This window comes from Mesocricetus auratus, unplaced genomic scaffold, assembly GCF_017639785.1.
Source record: "Mesocricetus auratus isolate SY011 unplaced genomic scaffold, BCM_Maur_2.0 Super-Scaffold_100007, whole genome shotgun sequence".
Lineage (NCBI taxonomy): Eukaryota > Metazoa > Chordata > Mammalia > Rodentia > Cricetidae > Mesocricetus > Mesocricetus auratus.
Window position 1 is genome coordinate 62,044,061 of NW_024429191.1, and position 16,850 is coordinate 62,060,910.

Genomic DNA, 16,850 nt, shown 5'->3' on the forward strand with positions numbered 1-16,850 from the left:
AATATATGTTTCTGTTCCGTGACAGTGCCTTGCAAACCTAGTATCAAATGCCCCCTACAACCGCCTGAAACTCAGCTTGCTGACCAAAGTCTGGAACCACATAAAGCCTTACATCCGCCACAAAGGTTGGTAGTGTGAACTGCTTCTTTATGCTCATCAAATGCAGAGAAGTGTGTATTGAGAGCATTTCTCCAGCTCTAAGGTCTTTGCTTAGTGTCAGCTTGTCAAGGGTACTAGATGGCCATTTGGGGGTAGGGAAGGAACTGGAGAACTGACTGTGAGTTGAATGCCGCTTCAACCTCTCAAGACAGTGAACAAAGTGCATCTTAGAGTAAGAGGGATGGATGGATAGAAGAAAGGGAGGGAGGGGTGATATCACGTATTGGGGAGAAAAACTGTAATACAAAAACCTGACTTCCGTAACGTGATCTGTGTGGTTCACATAAAGTCCTTTGAAGTTGGTCCATATCGCCTCTAACTGAAGACTTACTGCTTGTGTGTCTTGGATTTTCCCACACATATGTGTGGGCTATAAGCTCCTGTCTTCAGAATGTTCCTTTTTGTTTGTTTGTAAGATTTCAGATCCCTTTTACATCTGAGTTTTCAGTCAGAGTTGCAGTGTTTTCTGGAATGCTATGGGAGGGACACTGAGAATCTACAGCTTGCCCCCACTTCTTCCATCCCCACAGCTGTGGCCCATCCAGAATCCCAATTTCCTAGGAAGACTTGCACTTATTCTGTAAGGTTTTCATGAGAGGCCAACTTCAACCCACTCCTTATGGCAGTCTGTAAATCAGGACACAGAAAGATAAGTCCTGTCTGAGGCCTCTCATCGCAGGGAGGGCAGAAGAACAAGGGAGAGGCTCCTGGTGCAGGCAGCCGCTTGTCTAACTGCATCTTTCCCTTTAGTTGTATCTCAACAGTCCCTGTCAAATGTTGGACTTTGTACTTGAATGTTTTCACTGTTAAAATGTTCAGACTCTTAAAATGCTTAGGAGGGAATCTAACAAAATTTAAAGAAGGTTCATGTGAACACTAGAAAATGATGGATTCAATGGAAGAGTCCTTGTTCAAGGATAGGGTTCAGTGTCAGTTCTTCCAAACTTGATTCAGAGTTTAGTGTAATCCCAACCAAAAGCCTGGCAGGTCATTATGTTTAACATCGGCCAATAGCTTCTTGTGTTTGTCAGCCAGAAGACCTGAAGCTCAGCAGTGGAGCGCTTGCCTAGAATGTACAAGGCCCCAGGTTCGATCTGAGAGTGTCAACACCTCAAAACCTACTATAAAACTATAGTGAAGACTGTGTAGATCAGTAGAAGGGAGTAGAGAGCCTAGTAGCACACCCACATTGATCATCATCAGCTGGTAATTCTTCAACAAATGGTCCTGGGGCTGCAAATAACTGAACCCGATTGCAGACCTTTTAGCTTTTTCTTTTGCTCATTTGTTATTTATATGTGGTGTGAGTACATGTGTATATGGGCTTTTGTGTATGTGGACACACACGTGTGAAGGCTCAATTCTTTGAACAGTGTTTCTCAGCTGCACCTGGATCTCTGGCTGGACACTTCCCTCCTGGGATCCCATGTCTTATCTTCTGAGCACTGGCATTATATGTAGGCTGCCATGCCCACTTAGCAATTATATGAATTCTGGGGATCTGAACCCCCAGTCCTCATGTTTATGGGCAATTGCTTCAATCACTGAGATACCTCTCCAACCCTGTTTTTTGTTTTTGTTTCTAATAGCTTTTTAATTTTAAATCCTGGGATCATTCAAGTTCATGAATTAATAACATTTGTTACTATGTGTACCACTGTCATGTTTCTATTTGTTTTCATTTGAAGTGAGATGACCCTATAGAGCCCAGGCTAGCCTCAAATGTCCCCCTACCTCAGCTTCCAGAGTGCTGGGTTTGTAAAGATGCATCGTTGTTATTTTTGTGACTGTGGCTAAGTATGTGCGTGTGTATGCGGGTACCTAGGAGGCCAGAAGAGGGCACAGAATCCCCAGGAACTGGAGCTACAGGCAGTTGTGAGCTGCACCATGTGGGTGCTGGGAGCCAACCTCTAGTCTTCTGCAAGAACAGCAAGTGCTCTTACCCTGAGCCATCTCTCCTGCCCACAAGTGCTAGGATTTCAGGTATACAGCTCCACAGCTGGGGTCTGTGATCTTTTTAAATCAAGAAACATCACCCCCTATTTTTATTTTTTTTTCTAGCATTCTCATTTGGATACACCTAGTCAGTTGTCTTGTAGAATAGTGTTCTTGATTTCCTTTATGATATTGTCCCATATTTTTTATGAACTGAAATTAGGAGTTTAATTATACCTAATTAAAGAAAAATCTAGCCATTCTTAATTGCCAGCAGGGATAACTACAGCACTTATGACAGTGGTTTATTGATATGCTCTGACTTTCTTTGGACAGATGTTAACGTTCGAGTGTCAAGTCTCACACTGTTAGGAGCTATAGTGTCCACTCATGCACCTTTGCCAGAAGTCCAGCTGCTCCTGCAGCAGCCCTGCTCCTCTGGGCTCAGCAGCAATTCAGCAACTCCTCACTTCAGCACTCCTGACTGCTGGAACAAAGTCCCTGCGGGACCCTCTTTGGAGGAAGCATCAGTCAGCTCGCCAAAGGCGTCTGCAGAGCCCTGCTGGCTCATCCGACTCTGCATCTCCACTGTGGTGCTACCCAAGGAGGATTCCTGCTCAGGTAGCGATGCTGGCTCTGCCCTGGGAAGCACCTATGAACCTTGCCCCATGCGACTGGAGGCTTTGCAGGTAGGAAGCGCCATGTCCTCTTGTCTGCAAGGAAGGGCCCATTCCTTCTCAGGAGGGCGACTAAGGGGCAAGTGTATCAAGTGGCCTCACCTTTAGGTGTGACCTTTGCTTTGTTGTGTTGTTAGGGGTGGTCCTTGTAAATTGTTGAGTGTATTCCTTTCTGTTCTTTTGTTACAGAATGTTGTAGCCACTTCAAGTATTGTGTGACAGATGGATGTAATGATAAAGTTTGACTTCTGCAACTTAAAGTTAATTTTCTATAAGTTCTTTGTTGCCATCTTGTATCCATTTATTGAAACAAAATGATTGCTCTTTGGAAGAAAGAAAATGGCCCTTTCAAAGTGTTGGCCTGTATATTTAATTCCAACACTTAGGAGCAGGGGCAAGCAGATCTCTGGGAGTTCAAGGCCAGTCTGGTTTTCATAGCAAGTACCAGACCAGCCAGGTCTACATAGTAAGAATTCATCACAAAGTAAATAAATAAGCAAATAAATACTTTGAAAAGGAAAGAAAAGAAAATACTCAGATGTAGTCTAAGACATAGTCAGGGGTCTCTAGAGCAGAGTTTCTCAACCTGTGGGTTGTGACCCTTTTGGGGGGTCAAATATCAGATATTTACATTACAATTCATAACAGTAGCAAAATTACAGTTATGGTAGCAATGAAATCGTTTTATGGTTGGGGTGTCACTACAGCAAATATTAAAGGGTTGCAGCATTAGGAAGGTTGAGAACCAGTGCTTGAGAGGAACAGAACTAGGATGAACATATATATCAATTTCATATATATATATGGGATTTATTAGAATGGCTTAGAAGCTGTGGTCCAGCTAGCCCCACAATGGCTGTCTACCAACAGAAGGTCCAAGATTTTAGTAGTTGTTCAGTCCATGAGGCTGGATGTCTCAGCTGATCTTCAGCATACACCAGAATCCCAAAGGAGTGGGCTGTGAGGCCAGTGAAGGAATGGACGTGCTAATGAGAGTGGGAGCAAGCTGGCAGAGAGCAGAAGCCCCTCCTCCCTGTCCTTTACACAGGCTGCCAGCCGAAGGAGTGGCCTGGATTAAAGGTGGATCCTCCCACCTCCAAAGATCTGGATTAAGAGTGGCTTTCCCCACTTCAAATGATTTAATGAAGAAAAAAATCCCTCACAGGTGTGTCCAGCCACTTGGGTTTTAGTTAACTCCAGATGTGTCAAGGTGACAGTGAAGAGCAGCCGTCACAGCTTAGTTCTGCTGGCTCAGCCTTGGTCCTCTCATCTATACATTCCATAGAAATGTACATCAAAGGATTGCCCTGAGGTTTGAGTAAGGTGCCACAAACCAGCAAAGCATCATGGAACTAAAGCCAGCAGCAGCTACATTATGGCTGCTTCTCCCTTCTCCAGTGCTAGACTTAAGGTCCTTGTTAGGTGTGAAGAATGGCTGCCAAAATGTCGAAACACTTCTGGATTGTGCTGCCTTACCTGCTTTCAGGTGAGCTAATCGCCCGTTCTCTGTGTAGGTTTTAGCTCACCTGGCAAGGGGCTATTTCTCAATGGCTCAGCTGTACTTGATGGAGCTTGGCGAGGTTATCTGTAAGTGCATGGGTGAAGCCAACCCGTCCATTCAGCTCCACAGCGTGAAGGTAATTACATTATGAGTGACTTGTTTTCTTCTGTGGTTTCTTGGGTTTCAGGGGAGGAGGGAACATGCTCCTCTCCTGTGCAGGGTCGGCTAACAGCATAGGTGCTGGTTTTACTCCTTCAAAGAATACCTCTGTCATAGTTGCTGAGAAGAGAAAAATCAATTAGAAATTACTTTTCTTAAGTTGTGTACACACCTTTAGCCCCCGTGTGAGGGAGGCAGAGGCAGGTGGATCTCTAAATTTGAGGCCAGCCAGGGGCCAGGGATACATAATGAGAACCTGTCTCAAAAAAAAAAAAAAAAAAAGGAAAGGAAAGTAGAGAAACCGCTTTTCCTGTTGACTTGAGGCATCTCCATACGGAAGGCATGTTATTTGTGATCTCCACGGTGCTATTGCTCTGCTCTGACAGCTCATTTCTTGTATCTCGGCAGCTTCTAGAAGAACTGGGCACAGGCTTGATACAGCAGTACAAGCCAGATTCCAACACGGTTCCCAAGCAGAGAGTGCCCATCCATGTGGTAAGCTCGCCTCCATTCCCAGTGTTCTCTCCCAAGTGCTCTAGTGTGCTTTTCATTTGAGGCTCATTAATAAAGTGGAGCAGATAATATCATTTCTTCCAGTGTCAAAAACCATGATGTACTAACAAAATGGCGCCTCCCAAAGATGCAAACCAGACAGCCCTAGTGTGATCACTGGAACCCACAAAAAGAACCAACTCCACAAAGTTTTCCTCTGATATCCCCGTGTGCACTGTGACAGATGTGCCCACATGTGTCATTTATGTGCACACTAGTAATAACAATAAATAAAACTCAGAACAAGCTGGGTGGTGGTGGCGCACACCTTTAACCCCAGCACTAGGGAGTCAGGCAGATCTTTGTGAGTTTGAGCCCAGCCTGATCTACAGAGTAAGTTCCAGGACAGGCTCCAAAGCTGCACAGAGAAACCATGTCTCAAAAAACCAAAAGAGAGACACACACAGAGAGAACTCACTGGTAAAGTGCTTGTTCAATCCCCAGGACCCACGTCAAAAAAGATGCTGGGCATGGTGTCGGATGCTCATCCCCGCTGAGAGGCAGGGGCAGGAGGATCCCTGGGGCTCACTGGCCAGTCTAGCCTAACTGGGACACTTCAAGCCAATAAGAAACTGTGTCAAAGGAGGTGGACAGTGTTCCTAAAGACAACACACAAGTTTGCCCTGTGTCCTTTGCACATATATATATAGTTAAAAAAATCTGCTGGGCAGTGGTGGCACATGCCTTTAATCCCAGCACTCTGGAAGCAGAGAAAAGCAAATCTCTGTGAGTTCAAAGCCAGCCTGGTCTACAAAGTGAGTTTCAGGATAAGGTCCAAAGGTTCACAGGGAAACCCTGTCTTGAAAAAAAAACAAACAAAAGCAACTATGATCAGGCTGTTTCTGTAACCCCTACACTGTGCCACTTCTCTGGATGAGACATCTAACTCCACCAAAATGGCCCTACTTGGTGCCAAAAGCCAAATGAACTCAGCGTTGATGAAGCTTTCTCCTTTGGACCTCTTCACCCTGCCTTCTCTTTACTGTTTACATGCCCATCATCTTTGGACCTCTTCACCCTGCCTTCTCTTTACTGTTTACATGCCCATCATCTTTGGACCTCTTCATCCTGCCTTCTCTTTACTGTTTACATGCCCATCATCTTTGGACCTCTTCACCCTGCCTTCTCTTTACTGTTTACATGGCCATCATCTTTGGACCTCTTCACCCTGCCTTCTCTTTACTGTTTACATGCCCATCATCTTTGGACCTCTTCATCCTGCCTTCTCTTTACTGTTTACATGCCCATCATCTTTGCAGTTAAATTCCCAAACTCCTTTCCAAGGCTGCAGCTCAAGCTTTCGTGGAACCACTTGCAAGGAGGTGAACTAACATCAGATAGAACTTGGGTGGGAACCCAGATTTCTCCTCTTGCTAGACAAGTGGCTGTGGGCAAGCCTCTTTTTTTTTAAATAATTTTTTAAAGATTTATTTTATGTATGAGTGTTGTATCTGCATGCATGCCTGCAGGCCAGAAGAGGGCTTTTAGATCTCATTACTGATGGTTGTGGGCCACTATGTGATTGCTGGAAATTGAGCTTAAGACCTCTGGAAAAGCCACCAGTGCTCTAAACCGCTGGGCCATCTGGGCAAGCCTCTCAACTGCTTACAATTTCAATATTGCCTCACCTAGAGAAAAGACAGATTTTTGTATTGCCTGTCATTAATTGAGCAAAAAAATAACCCTAAGCACATAGCATCTTCAGACAGTGAACATTTGTTCTCTGAAGTCTCTGCTGGTCAGAACTGGAGTGGCTGGGCCATGTCAACTTAGTAGGGGTCTCTCATGAGACAAGATGCCACCAGGGATGCCATCAGTTGTGGCCTTGCCTGGGGTTACAGGACCTTCCAGGTGGCTCACCCATATACCTAGAAGTTATGCTGGTGTTGGCAAAAGACACTCATTTTCTCCCTGGAGAATGTCTCAACGGGGCCCTTGGGTATCCTGCAAACACGGCATCCATCTTCCCCACATCAAGATCTGAGAGAAAGGGAAGCTGGAAGGTAGATGTTTTGTGACCTAGCTTCCAGAGTTTCACGCTGTCACCTTCACAGTATCCTACTAGTTACACAGATCAGCCCCATTCAAAGTGTGCTGGGACTCCACATGTGTAAATATTTGGAGGGGAGAGTGACTGGGCTACCCAGGAGGGTGTAGCCATCCTGTTCACGCATTCTAAGTAAGGAGAGTTCAGACTGGGTTTATAAGATGATCCTTCAAAGTGCCTACAGCAGAGCCTGCTTCTCACGTTAAGAGCTAGCTTGCCCTAGTGCTGGAACTCAGCACACAGTGTCACGTCTTATTATAGACTTCAAGATTAAGTCACCAGGCAGTGCTACAGACAGGAGGGGACAGAAACCACCCCAGCTGTCTTTGATCCTGGTGACTGGTGTGCATAGCCTCCCATGCCCAAATATAGGGTCACATTGAAAGAGCCCAGCAGGATGGTGGTGCATCCAGGTTCTCAGTGACCCGGATATTATAATGTATTTTGTGCCTCTGTTTTCTTTGTAGAAATTGTGGTAGTGGAGTAGACTTGGTTTAGTTGTACTGAGGAGTAAAATGGGTTGATTATGACAGTCACTTAAAGTAATGCCTGGCCTATGGTAAAGCCTCCAAAAAACAGCTGCTTCTGCTGTTGTTACCACCAGTGTCATCACCATCATCATCATTTGTCACCACCACCACTGTCATATCATCGTCACCATCACTGTTTCTGTCACCTCTATTACACTGTATGTCCTACTGGGTCTGGCTAGTTATTTCAGAAGTTGTTTCCATCACTGTGAAAGATGACCAGTGAAAACACTTACAAAAAGCTACTACTTCAACAAAACGTCTCATCTCCAAGGCTACATCTGATGGGCATGGCTTCTACAGGTTCCACTGTGGGTATTGTGCTGTGGTTCTAACTGTGCCTCCGTTCCAGGTGGTGATGTTCTGGACTGCGATGTTAAACGGTCCTTTGCCCCGAGCCCTGCAGAGTTCAGAGCACCCAACTCTCCAGGCGAGCGCCTGTGACGCCCTGTCCTCCATCTTGCCAGAGGCCTTCAGCAGTCTGCCGGTAACCTAGCCACATGTCCTAACTCTTGGACCACGTCCTGGGCAGCAGGGCTCCAGTGTGACTCTTTGTTTTGAAATCTTACAACCTCTTCTCTAGAAAAAAGGAACTGTTTCTGTTGAGTTTGCAGTGAGCAGTGGTGTCTGCTTCCCCAGGAAAGCCTTGCTTCCTGGGCCTTGGAAGGCAGGAATGGGAGTGAGTGGCACAGCTCTGAAGACAGACTTCAGAAATACTGCGTCCTGAGTTGAAAGGCTTGGGTCCACAAACGAGCCATTCTGCCCCCACTGCTTGACTCCTTGAATTTCTTTAAAGCTTTGTATTATCCACTTAACAGAGGAGTCACGTGTATGAAAATACTTGGCTATTCGCTTAACCTGTTGCCTCCTAATCCCATCGCTTTGGGTGAGGATTTCATGTCTGATTTGGAGTACACAAGCATGTTCATTCTGCTCCTGTTCTTTATTCCTCAGTGGCTTTTGAGCTGTCCTTAGCCATGTAAATTAGCTTTTATAAAGGAGTGGCCCTAATAAACAAAGATAAGAATGATCTTGATATATAGTTGAAAGTGGCAACGTGATGACATGCCGTGTGTGCCTTGCCCAAAATCATGCCTCACATACTGCCCCGGTGTCCAGACTCCTGCCCCTTAGTGGGCTGAGGTCACAGTGGTCAGTTGCTTGTGGAAGACTCTGGCGCACAGTGATCCCATCTCACTTCTCCTGTGGACCTTCTCGCTGCAGAATGACAAGCAGATCCTGTGCATCACAATGTTGCTCGGCTTGAACGACAACAAGAACCATTTAGTGAAAGCTGCGACCTCCAGGGCCCTTGGCGTCTATGTGCTTTTCCCCTGCCTCAGACAGGTGAGAGTAAGCCTGAATTGCCCCCTCTGTTTCCCGGGAGCCTTTACCACTAGTGAACTTGTGGGCTTATAGCTTCGGCGTTGACAGTGAAGGAAATTAACCTGCTATGTAATCAGATTTTCTTAACTGCTATTACAATGTGCAGTACCCGTGCTTCATGTGTTAATTATTTGACACACTGCCTGGGACTGTAGTGTGCAGCCAACATTTAATTAGTGAATGGTTAACCAAATATGAAAAAGAGGATGTTACCTTGTGGCAGTAATGAGTGAGAAAGCTAATGTCCATTTTTCTAAGAGGGCAGTGAAGTTTTCCTTTATTCTTATGTGCGACTTCCATCTCTAAGAAGGGTGTGTGTTTCAAAGAGTGCTTGGAGTGGAAATCAATCCAAGCACAGAACGAAATGGTAACTGTCTTAGGCTCATGTCGATTCCATAGATGAATTTTGATCTCTAAATCAAAATTATCATCAAGACTTATAGCTTTCTGTGACAGGAAACTGAAGTTCCGAGGCAGCAGTGTGAGCTCCCTGAGTAATGTAGCCTGGTTTGTTGTACAGGACGTCATATTTGTTGCAGACACAGCAAATGCCATATTGATGTCACTTCAAGATAAGTCACTAAACGTGCGTGCCAAAGCAGCCTGGTCCCTGGGCAACCTAACAGACACTCTAATCGCCAACATGTAAGTGATTCAGCTTGCTTTCCCTGGGGGGCATCTGTTCTGGAACTCCTAAAAAGTGTCTTTCCTACTTACTATGAAAGAATTAGCAAGAACTCCCCATATTATACAGACAGGTTTACTACTTCATTTTAATATTTAAGCAATAAACCTAGTAGGTTCTTACTATGTATTCAAATACATATTATTCTATAACAGTATACAAATTCAAAAATACCATGTGCTAATGTAAACTTACACCTGCATTGTAGAAAATATCTTAGCAGAAATGCAAAACCTTAGTAACAACTGCCCTGCTCTTAGGATACAGAGGGATTTTTGTTTGTTTATCTATTAAACATTTTTACATACAATGTATTTTAATCGTGTTTTCCCCTAATCTAACTCCTCCCAGATCTCCCTCACATCTGTACCACCCAACTTCATGTTTGCTTGCTCTCTCTCTCTCTCTCTCTCTCTCTCTCTCTCTCTCTCTCTCTCTCTCTCTCTCTCTCTCTCTCTCTCTCTCTATTTCCCCCTTCTACCCCCACCCTCGCTACCTTGCTCTCAAAAACCAAGAAACCAATAAGACAAAATTTACTCACAAAAACCCCTTGGAGTCCTTTTTGTGTCACCATTTACTCCTGAGCATGGAGCTGTCCTGGAGTGTAGTTGATACACCCAGTGACGTCCCATTGGAGAAAACAGTTTATATTTTTTAAAGGAAGATAGTCACAGGTCAAAAGAATTGCAACAGTTCAAATGGGTATGTAATAGAAAACCTGCCTCCTTCCCATAACAGGATGATTTTTTGTTTGGTTAGTTGGTTGGTTGTTGGTTTTTGGGTTTTTTTTGTTTTTGTTTTTCATGACAGGGTTTCTCTGTAGCTTTGGAGCCTGTCACAGAGATCCACCTGCCTCTGCCTCTCGAGTGCTGGGATTAAGGGTATACACCACCACTGCCCGACTACACTGGATGATTAATAAACACATGTTACACAGCCCACACGGGTTGCATCCTTATCCATCCTTTTCTTAAATGGCGTCTATATGCAGTGAATACTTCCAGAAGTGAAATCTTGAGGTAGCCCCTGTGGTTACATTCTTAAATGGAGAACTGCCAGGTTGAAACTTAGGTGTGGTGGCATGTGCCTGTAATCTCAGCACTCAGGAGGCTGAAGCAGGAGAATCACAAATTTGAAGTCAACCTAAGTCCCATACCAAGTTCCAGGCCAGCCTAAGCTCTACAGTAAGGCCCTGTCTCAAAGACAAACACAAAGATGTGTAAGTTCTTGGTATAATCTGAAAAGATCTGTCAAACTTCTTTCCTGAAGTTTTTACCCTCGCATACTTGGTGACGGTATCTTTGTGTGCACACATTTAAGTGGTGTTTTCTTTTTACCCCACCGTGTGCCTTGGCCTTGGGTGGGACAGGGACACGCCAGACCCAAGTTTTCAGGATGAGTTCTCTGGGCTCCTGCTCTTGAAAATGTTGCAGTCTGCGATACAAGCCTCCACGGACAAAGACAAGGTACACACAAGATGGTGAGGGGCACACTTGCGGCGCTGCTCGGAGGGGGGGGGGGCTGGCAGCCATAAAGCATCCCGTGCTCACAGGCACTCGGAGAGGATAAAGCATCCCGTGCTCACAGGCACTCGGAGAGGAGTACTGCCCCCTCCATACTCTATAGTTGGTTCTGCTGCCTCAGCTCCCACAACATTCCCCCATTGTCATACTGCATGCTGTATTCATGCTTGTCTGTTATTTAAACAGAAAGAAAGAGGAATAAACCCTTAAACGGAATTGAAAAGTAAGAAAGATAAAGAACTTGCATGGGCTCGGGGCTGGAGAGATGGCTCAGAGGTTATGAGCGCTGACTGCTCTTCCAGAGGTCATGAGTTCAATTCCCAGCAACCACATGGTGGCTGACAACCATCTACAATTCAGTCTGGTGTATATGTAATGAATAAATAAATCTTTAAAAAAAAGAAAAGCATGGGCTCGGGCATTGGGTCAGCTGAGCATGCATAGTTCCTAGGGGTTCATGTCTCATTGATTCTCTTACTTTAAGACATGGAGGGTCTTTTTTTAAGTGGAATTTCTACTTTCTGAAACATCTCTGGAAAAATAACCCTGAGGCCTTTTATGTTTTATTCTAGGTTAAAAGCAATGCAGTCCGGGCCCTTGGGAATTTGCTTCATTTTCTCCAACCCACTCACATAGAAAGACCCAGGTTTGCTAAAATCATTGAGGAGTCTATCCAGGCTCTGATTTCTACTGTTGTAAACGAGGCTGCCATGAAAGTCCGATGGAATGCTTGCTATGCGATGGGAAATGTTTTTAAAAACCCTGCTCTTCCACTTGGTAAGATGTTTAGCACTAATCAAGTTTAGTGGAACGATGAAGCAAGTCATTGTGTGTGTGTGTGTGTGTTTGATGGGGTGTTTTATTGCCATTTTAAAAGTATATTTACAAGGATTTTTTTTATAATCTGAGAAAATACTTTATATGTTAAGCAAACTAAAACAGGGTATTAGCTCGTTTCTACAACGCCATCTCATTAAATACTTAGGGCACAAGATGAGAAGGAAATTGGCCAAGTCCACAGCATCACCTCCGGCACAGAGGGCACGGTTTTATATCTCACTAATTCTGGGTTCAGAAATAGATGCTCGGGACTTCTGTCCCCATCATACTGTTCCTGAATACCATGAGCCTTGCTTGACATGTCATCTTGGGCTAGTAGTTTCTTCTAGGAATGGCAGCAGTGACCCTACATCTCTGCCTCTGACAGGATTGGAGAGCTAAGGGTGTGTCCCTGGGAGGGGATAACCACATGGGCCAGCAGAGCAGATACCGTGTGAGGGAGGCTGGCGTGGTGTCCTTACCTCCTGGGTGTCCAGGCAGAGCAGGGCCTGGGAGACGGTGGAGAAATTGCCTGGGGGCAGCAGAGCTCTGAGAAACATGGAACAATGGAGCAGGAACACTGTGGACAGAGATCTGAGGCCCTCGCAAATGGCCCTGGCATTCACAGGCTGGAAAGAGCTGATTTTCTGGGGGCCATAAAGCAGGGGACAGCCTGAGAACTGCCATCGTCTTGAGGAGTGACACTCAAGCCAGGGTGACCAGCAGCACTTCTGAAGAGGTGGGAGACATGCTGGGGGGGTGACACAGAAATGGGGGGCCATGCAAGCATCTGATTCTTGTCATTAGAAGTGCTCTTATTTCTTAACAATGAAATGTGGCAAGTCTGAGAAGGGCAACTCTTTCTGCTAGCAGAAATGGGGCTGTTGCGTGCGGTACACAGCCATGCACTGTAGGAGTGGGTTGGGTACAGTTTCAGCCATGTGTCTCCCACCAAGCTTTCTCCCTTTGGACAGACAAAATCCTATTTGGGTAGCAGAGGCTTTGATCATGCTGCAGGCTTGACTAGGGAAAGAGGGGAGCCAGAGATCAGTACTTAGCCCCTTCTCTGGGATCCCACAGGTTGACTTTTGCTGCCTGCTCTTGTGAGGAGTCTTAGTGTCCGTTCTATTGCTGTGAAGAGACACCATGGCAGAAGCAGCTCTTAGAAAGACAAGCATGTAACTGGGGCTTGCTTACAGTTTCAGAAGTTTAGTCCATTGTCGTCATGGTGACACTCATGGAGCTGGAGTAGTAGCTGAGAGCTACATCCTGCTCCACAGACAGAGGCTGAGCCTGACGTGGGCTTTTGAAACTTCAAAGCCTATTCCAAGTGACACTTTGTCCAGCAAGGCCACACCTCCTAATCCTTGTCAAACAGTGCCACTCCCTGATAACTAAGCATGTGAGCTGATGACGCCATTCTTACTCAAACCCCCACATAGGTTTATGATGAGAGTGGAGAAAACACAAAATGCTTGCCTCCTCCACCCGTCCCCTGCTCACCCTGCTATCTGTAAGCCTTCACTGATCTCAGTGACTGAATTCTTCCTAGGCTCAGCCCCGTGGACCTCCCAGGCCTACAAGGCCCTGACATCGGTTGTGATGTCGTGTAAGAACTTCAAAGTGCGCATCAGATCTGCCGCAGCCCTTTCCATCCCAGGCGGGAGAGCACAGTACGGGTCTCTAGAACAGTTCGCTCAGATCTGGAATGCGTTGGTCACTGCCTTGCAGAAGAGTGAGGACACCACAGACTTCCTGGAATTCAAGTACTGTGCCAGCCTAAGGACACACATCTGCCAGGCGCTGGTCCACCTCTTGAGCCTCGCCAGTGCCTCCGACCTCCCCTGCATACAAGACTCTCTTGAGCAGAGTGGGAACATGGTCCAGTTCTATGTCCTACAGTTCTTAAAATCAGGAGTAGAGGCAGATGACCCTGGAGCAGTCCACACCCCACAGGAAAGGGACCAGATGGTCAGGGTGGCCCTGACGCACATACACAGTGTACAGGCGCTGCCTGGAGACACAGCCAAAAGGGTCATCGTGGGCTTCTTAGAAGACACCCTGGCTATTCATTGTGACTCCGCAGGAGGACAAGTGGCACTCCTTGGCGCCTCAGATCAGTGACTTTTCCACCCTCCCTTCAGCTGTCTTAATCGGAATCCGAGGCCGAGCTTGTGTGTTTGTACATGGAGTGTAAGTCTAGGGCAGGCGCATCCTATCAGCGTTTACTTAGAATGGGTTACTGGTTACTTAGCTCTCTCTCAAAGGGCTCAGCCACTTTGGAGAGTGGTTCCATTACTGGCCATTCTAACCCCGACAACCAAGTCGTGAGGAATCAGGGTGCATGCAGTGTGGGCCCAGACAACTGGAAGTCTTGAAGTGTTTAGTCTCAGAGAGAAAGAAGATAGACTTAGAGATTAGAATCTATTAGAATTGTATTTTCAAGACTAGTTTTAATAAATGGATTCAAAACAACAGCAGCAAAAAAAGTAGCAATAAGCAGAGCAGGCATCCATGCAGTGTCTGCAGCACAGCTGCAGCAGCTGAGAACTGCAAGAGTGCCCTTGATGAGTAGCAGCTGTTCACCCAGCATCTACATGCACCCCAAGGCTCCTTCCACCTCCCCCGCGGTCTAGGAGCCTGAGCCAGAGCACCGACTTTTGTCTCAGTTCACAAATGACCTTCAGAATAACGTGTTCCTGTACACTAAGTGTGACTGTTTGACCAGCCACCTTTTAATTTGTATCTTCAAAGAAGGTTATTTGTATAGTTTGATGGTTTCAAATATTTTTTTAAATTGTGTTTATTAAGGTCAAGCATTTGTTAATTTCTTGCTGAATACATACTTAAGAGCATGGATACAGTTTTTCCTTTGCCCCTAAGTTGCTTTTCTCTCCCTCTGCCCCCTCTTTCCCTCCCCCCCCCATGGTGGTTCAGAAACTGCCATTAGACAGTGATTGGGGAACAGAGCACTCACACTCCCTAAGTCTTCATGCTCCGTTGGTAGAGGACTAGCCTCTCTAAAGGGGCCACCTTCTCAGGCAGTGCCCACATGGAGCATCCTGCGACCTTGCATTCCTGCAGAGGTGGCTCTGAAATGGATTGCTGCGGAGGGATCTGGGGGTCCAGCTGGACCTGCCCTGACCCTGCATGACTCTTCCCATCGTTGGTACTTCTCCTCCATGCATTCTCAGCAACGGCCTCTTTAACATATTTCTATAAGAGTGATTCCCGGGTGGTTGAGCTTTCGCCCATGTGTTGCTTGGTGAAAATATTTGTGAAACAGGCTCTAATGGGTTCGTTTGATTATCTTCTATTCTTGCCTTATCTTGAATAAAGTTTCACGTTTCTTTGTAAACCCTTTGGTTCTTGGGTTTGTGGAATGAATGTCAGTGTTCACCTAAAGGGGGAAATGTAGAAGCACCTCTAGGTATTTCAGGTGTCTGGGTCCCCACTTCTGTCTTCAGGGAAAAGATTCTCACTTAGGCATCCTGGACCTGTGGCACAAGGAAGTGCTTTTCCCAGGTCACCTGGTACGGGAGCGGTGGGTACGGCACACGGTGTTACAGGGGCGGTGGGTACAGCACACGGTGTTACAGGGGCAGTGGACACGTCACGCGGTGGGCACAGGGGCGGTGGGCACAACCCAAAGCCCACACAGGCTGCATCAGTAGGACTTGCTGTAATACAGAAACAACAGAATGGTGGTGGATTCAGAGGGCACTAAACTCTATAGACTCCGATGTAGCTCAGAGCTTACCTACTCTGTGTGAGGCCCTGGGGTTGATCCCCAGTGCCACAGATGACAAGGGTAATCCTGTCACCTTGCCACTTGGAGCAAGTCTGTAGGGAGGTCCAGGGAGAATTAACCCAGGCCCCTCCCACAGAGAGAGCAGCACCTTCCAGGAGAACCCCGTTCAGAGAGCTGAGGGGAAATTGGTACTGCTCACCTGCCTGCCTGCTTAGAGAGCGAGTCTGTCCCCTCCTCCTCTTCTCCCTCCCCCTCCCACCATCCCCTCTCCTCCTTGTTCTTCCCCAACTCCCTCCTGGCTCCTGCCACTCCTTACTGGTTTCAGACTCCAGCTTCTCCAGCCTCCCAGCATGGACTCAAGACTGAGCACTCCAGGAACCTTCCAGGCCTTCAGCCCCAGACTGGGACCGCTGTGACCTTCAGCTGCATGGAGTAAGCTGTTGGACCATTGTCAGCCTGTCTGCTGTGAAGGTGGCCACTGACCACCTAGTCCCTTCTGCATAACCCATTCTAGTATGGTTTTATGACATACATTCTTTGACTCTAAACAACACTACCTAATACAAGAAAAAAAAAAAACTAGATCACACACTCCCCCCCTCCCGCCCTGGTTTTGTTTTGTATATGTGTGGGTGTTTTACCTGCTTATATGCCTGTGTACAGAATGTGCAGTACCAGCAGTAGCCAGAAGAGGGCAACAGACTCCCCCAACAGAAATTACAAGAGGTTGTGAGCTGCCTTATGGAGGCTAGGAACTAAATCTGAGTCCTCTGCAAGAGCAACAACTGCTATTAACCACTAATCCATCTCTCTAGCCCCAAGACCTGTATTCACCACCACCCCTCACCACTAAGTACCATATGCAACACTGTATCAGGCAAAATTGGACTAAGTACACTTGGAATACATTAAAACAATTGACTGAAAAGGAATCGCTGGCATCCAACAGAGGGAGAATAACTTATGCTTAATTATACTTGACACTTACTGGCTGCTTTTTATTTTAGGAATACTCCCCCAGACTCTTAAATGCTCAATGCTAACGTATTTTAAAATTTAGACAACCTCGTTATAGGAAAGGATATAATTTGTACGTATTTTTATTACTTAAGATTTTCGACTCTGG

At 46.2% G+C, this 16,850-nt stretch overlaps 1 protein-coding gene across 1 annotated transcript in view; it reads left to right on the forward strand.

The window, feature by feature from the left end:
* The window catches only part of Heatr6 (HEAT repeat containing 6), a 29,887-nt gene extending 14,556 nt beyond the window's left edge, over positions 1 to 15,331 (forward strand). The window contains exons 11-20 of the mRNA XM_005076932.4: positions 26 to 125; positions 2,431 to 2,783; positions 4,286 to 4,408; positions 4,840 to 4,926; positions 7,913 to 8,047; positions 8,785 to 8,907; positions 9,467 to 9,591; positions 11,001 to 11,097; positions 11,727 to 11,931; positions 13,526 to 15,331. Of these exons, the coding sequence (XP_005076989.1) occupies positions 26 to 125; positions 2,431 to 2,783; positions 4,286 to 4,408; positions 4,840 to 4,926; positions 7,913 to 8,047; positions 8,785 to 8,907; positions 9,467 to 9,591; positions 11,001 to 11,097; positions 11,727 to 11,931; positions 13,526 to 14,097 (1,920 nt within the window). The 3' untranslated portion in view covers positions 14,098 to 15,331. The remainder of the gene's footprint in view (positions 1 to 25; positions 126 to 2,430; positions 2,784 to 4,285; positions 4,409 to 4,839; positions 4,927 to 7,912; positions 8,048 to 8,784; positions 8,908 to 9,466; positions 9,592 to 11,000; positions 11,098 to 11,726; positions 11,932 to 13,525) is intronic.
* Positions 15,332 to 16,850: the final 1,519 nt, after the last annotated feature.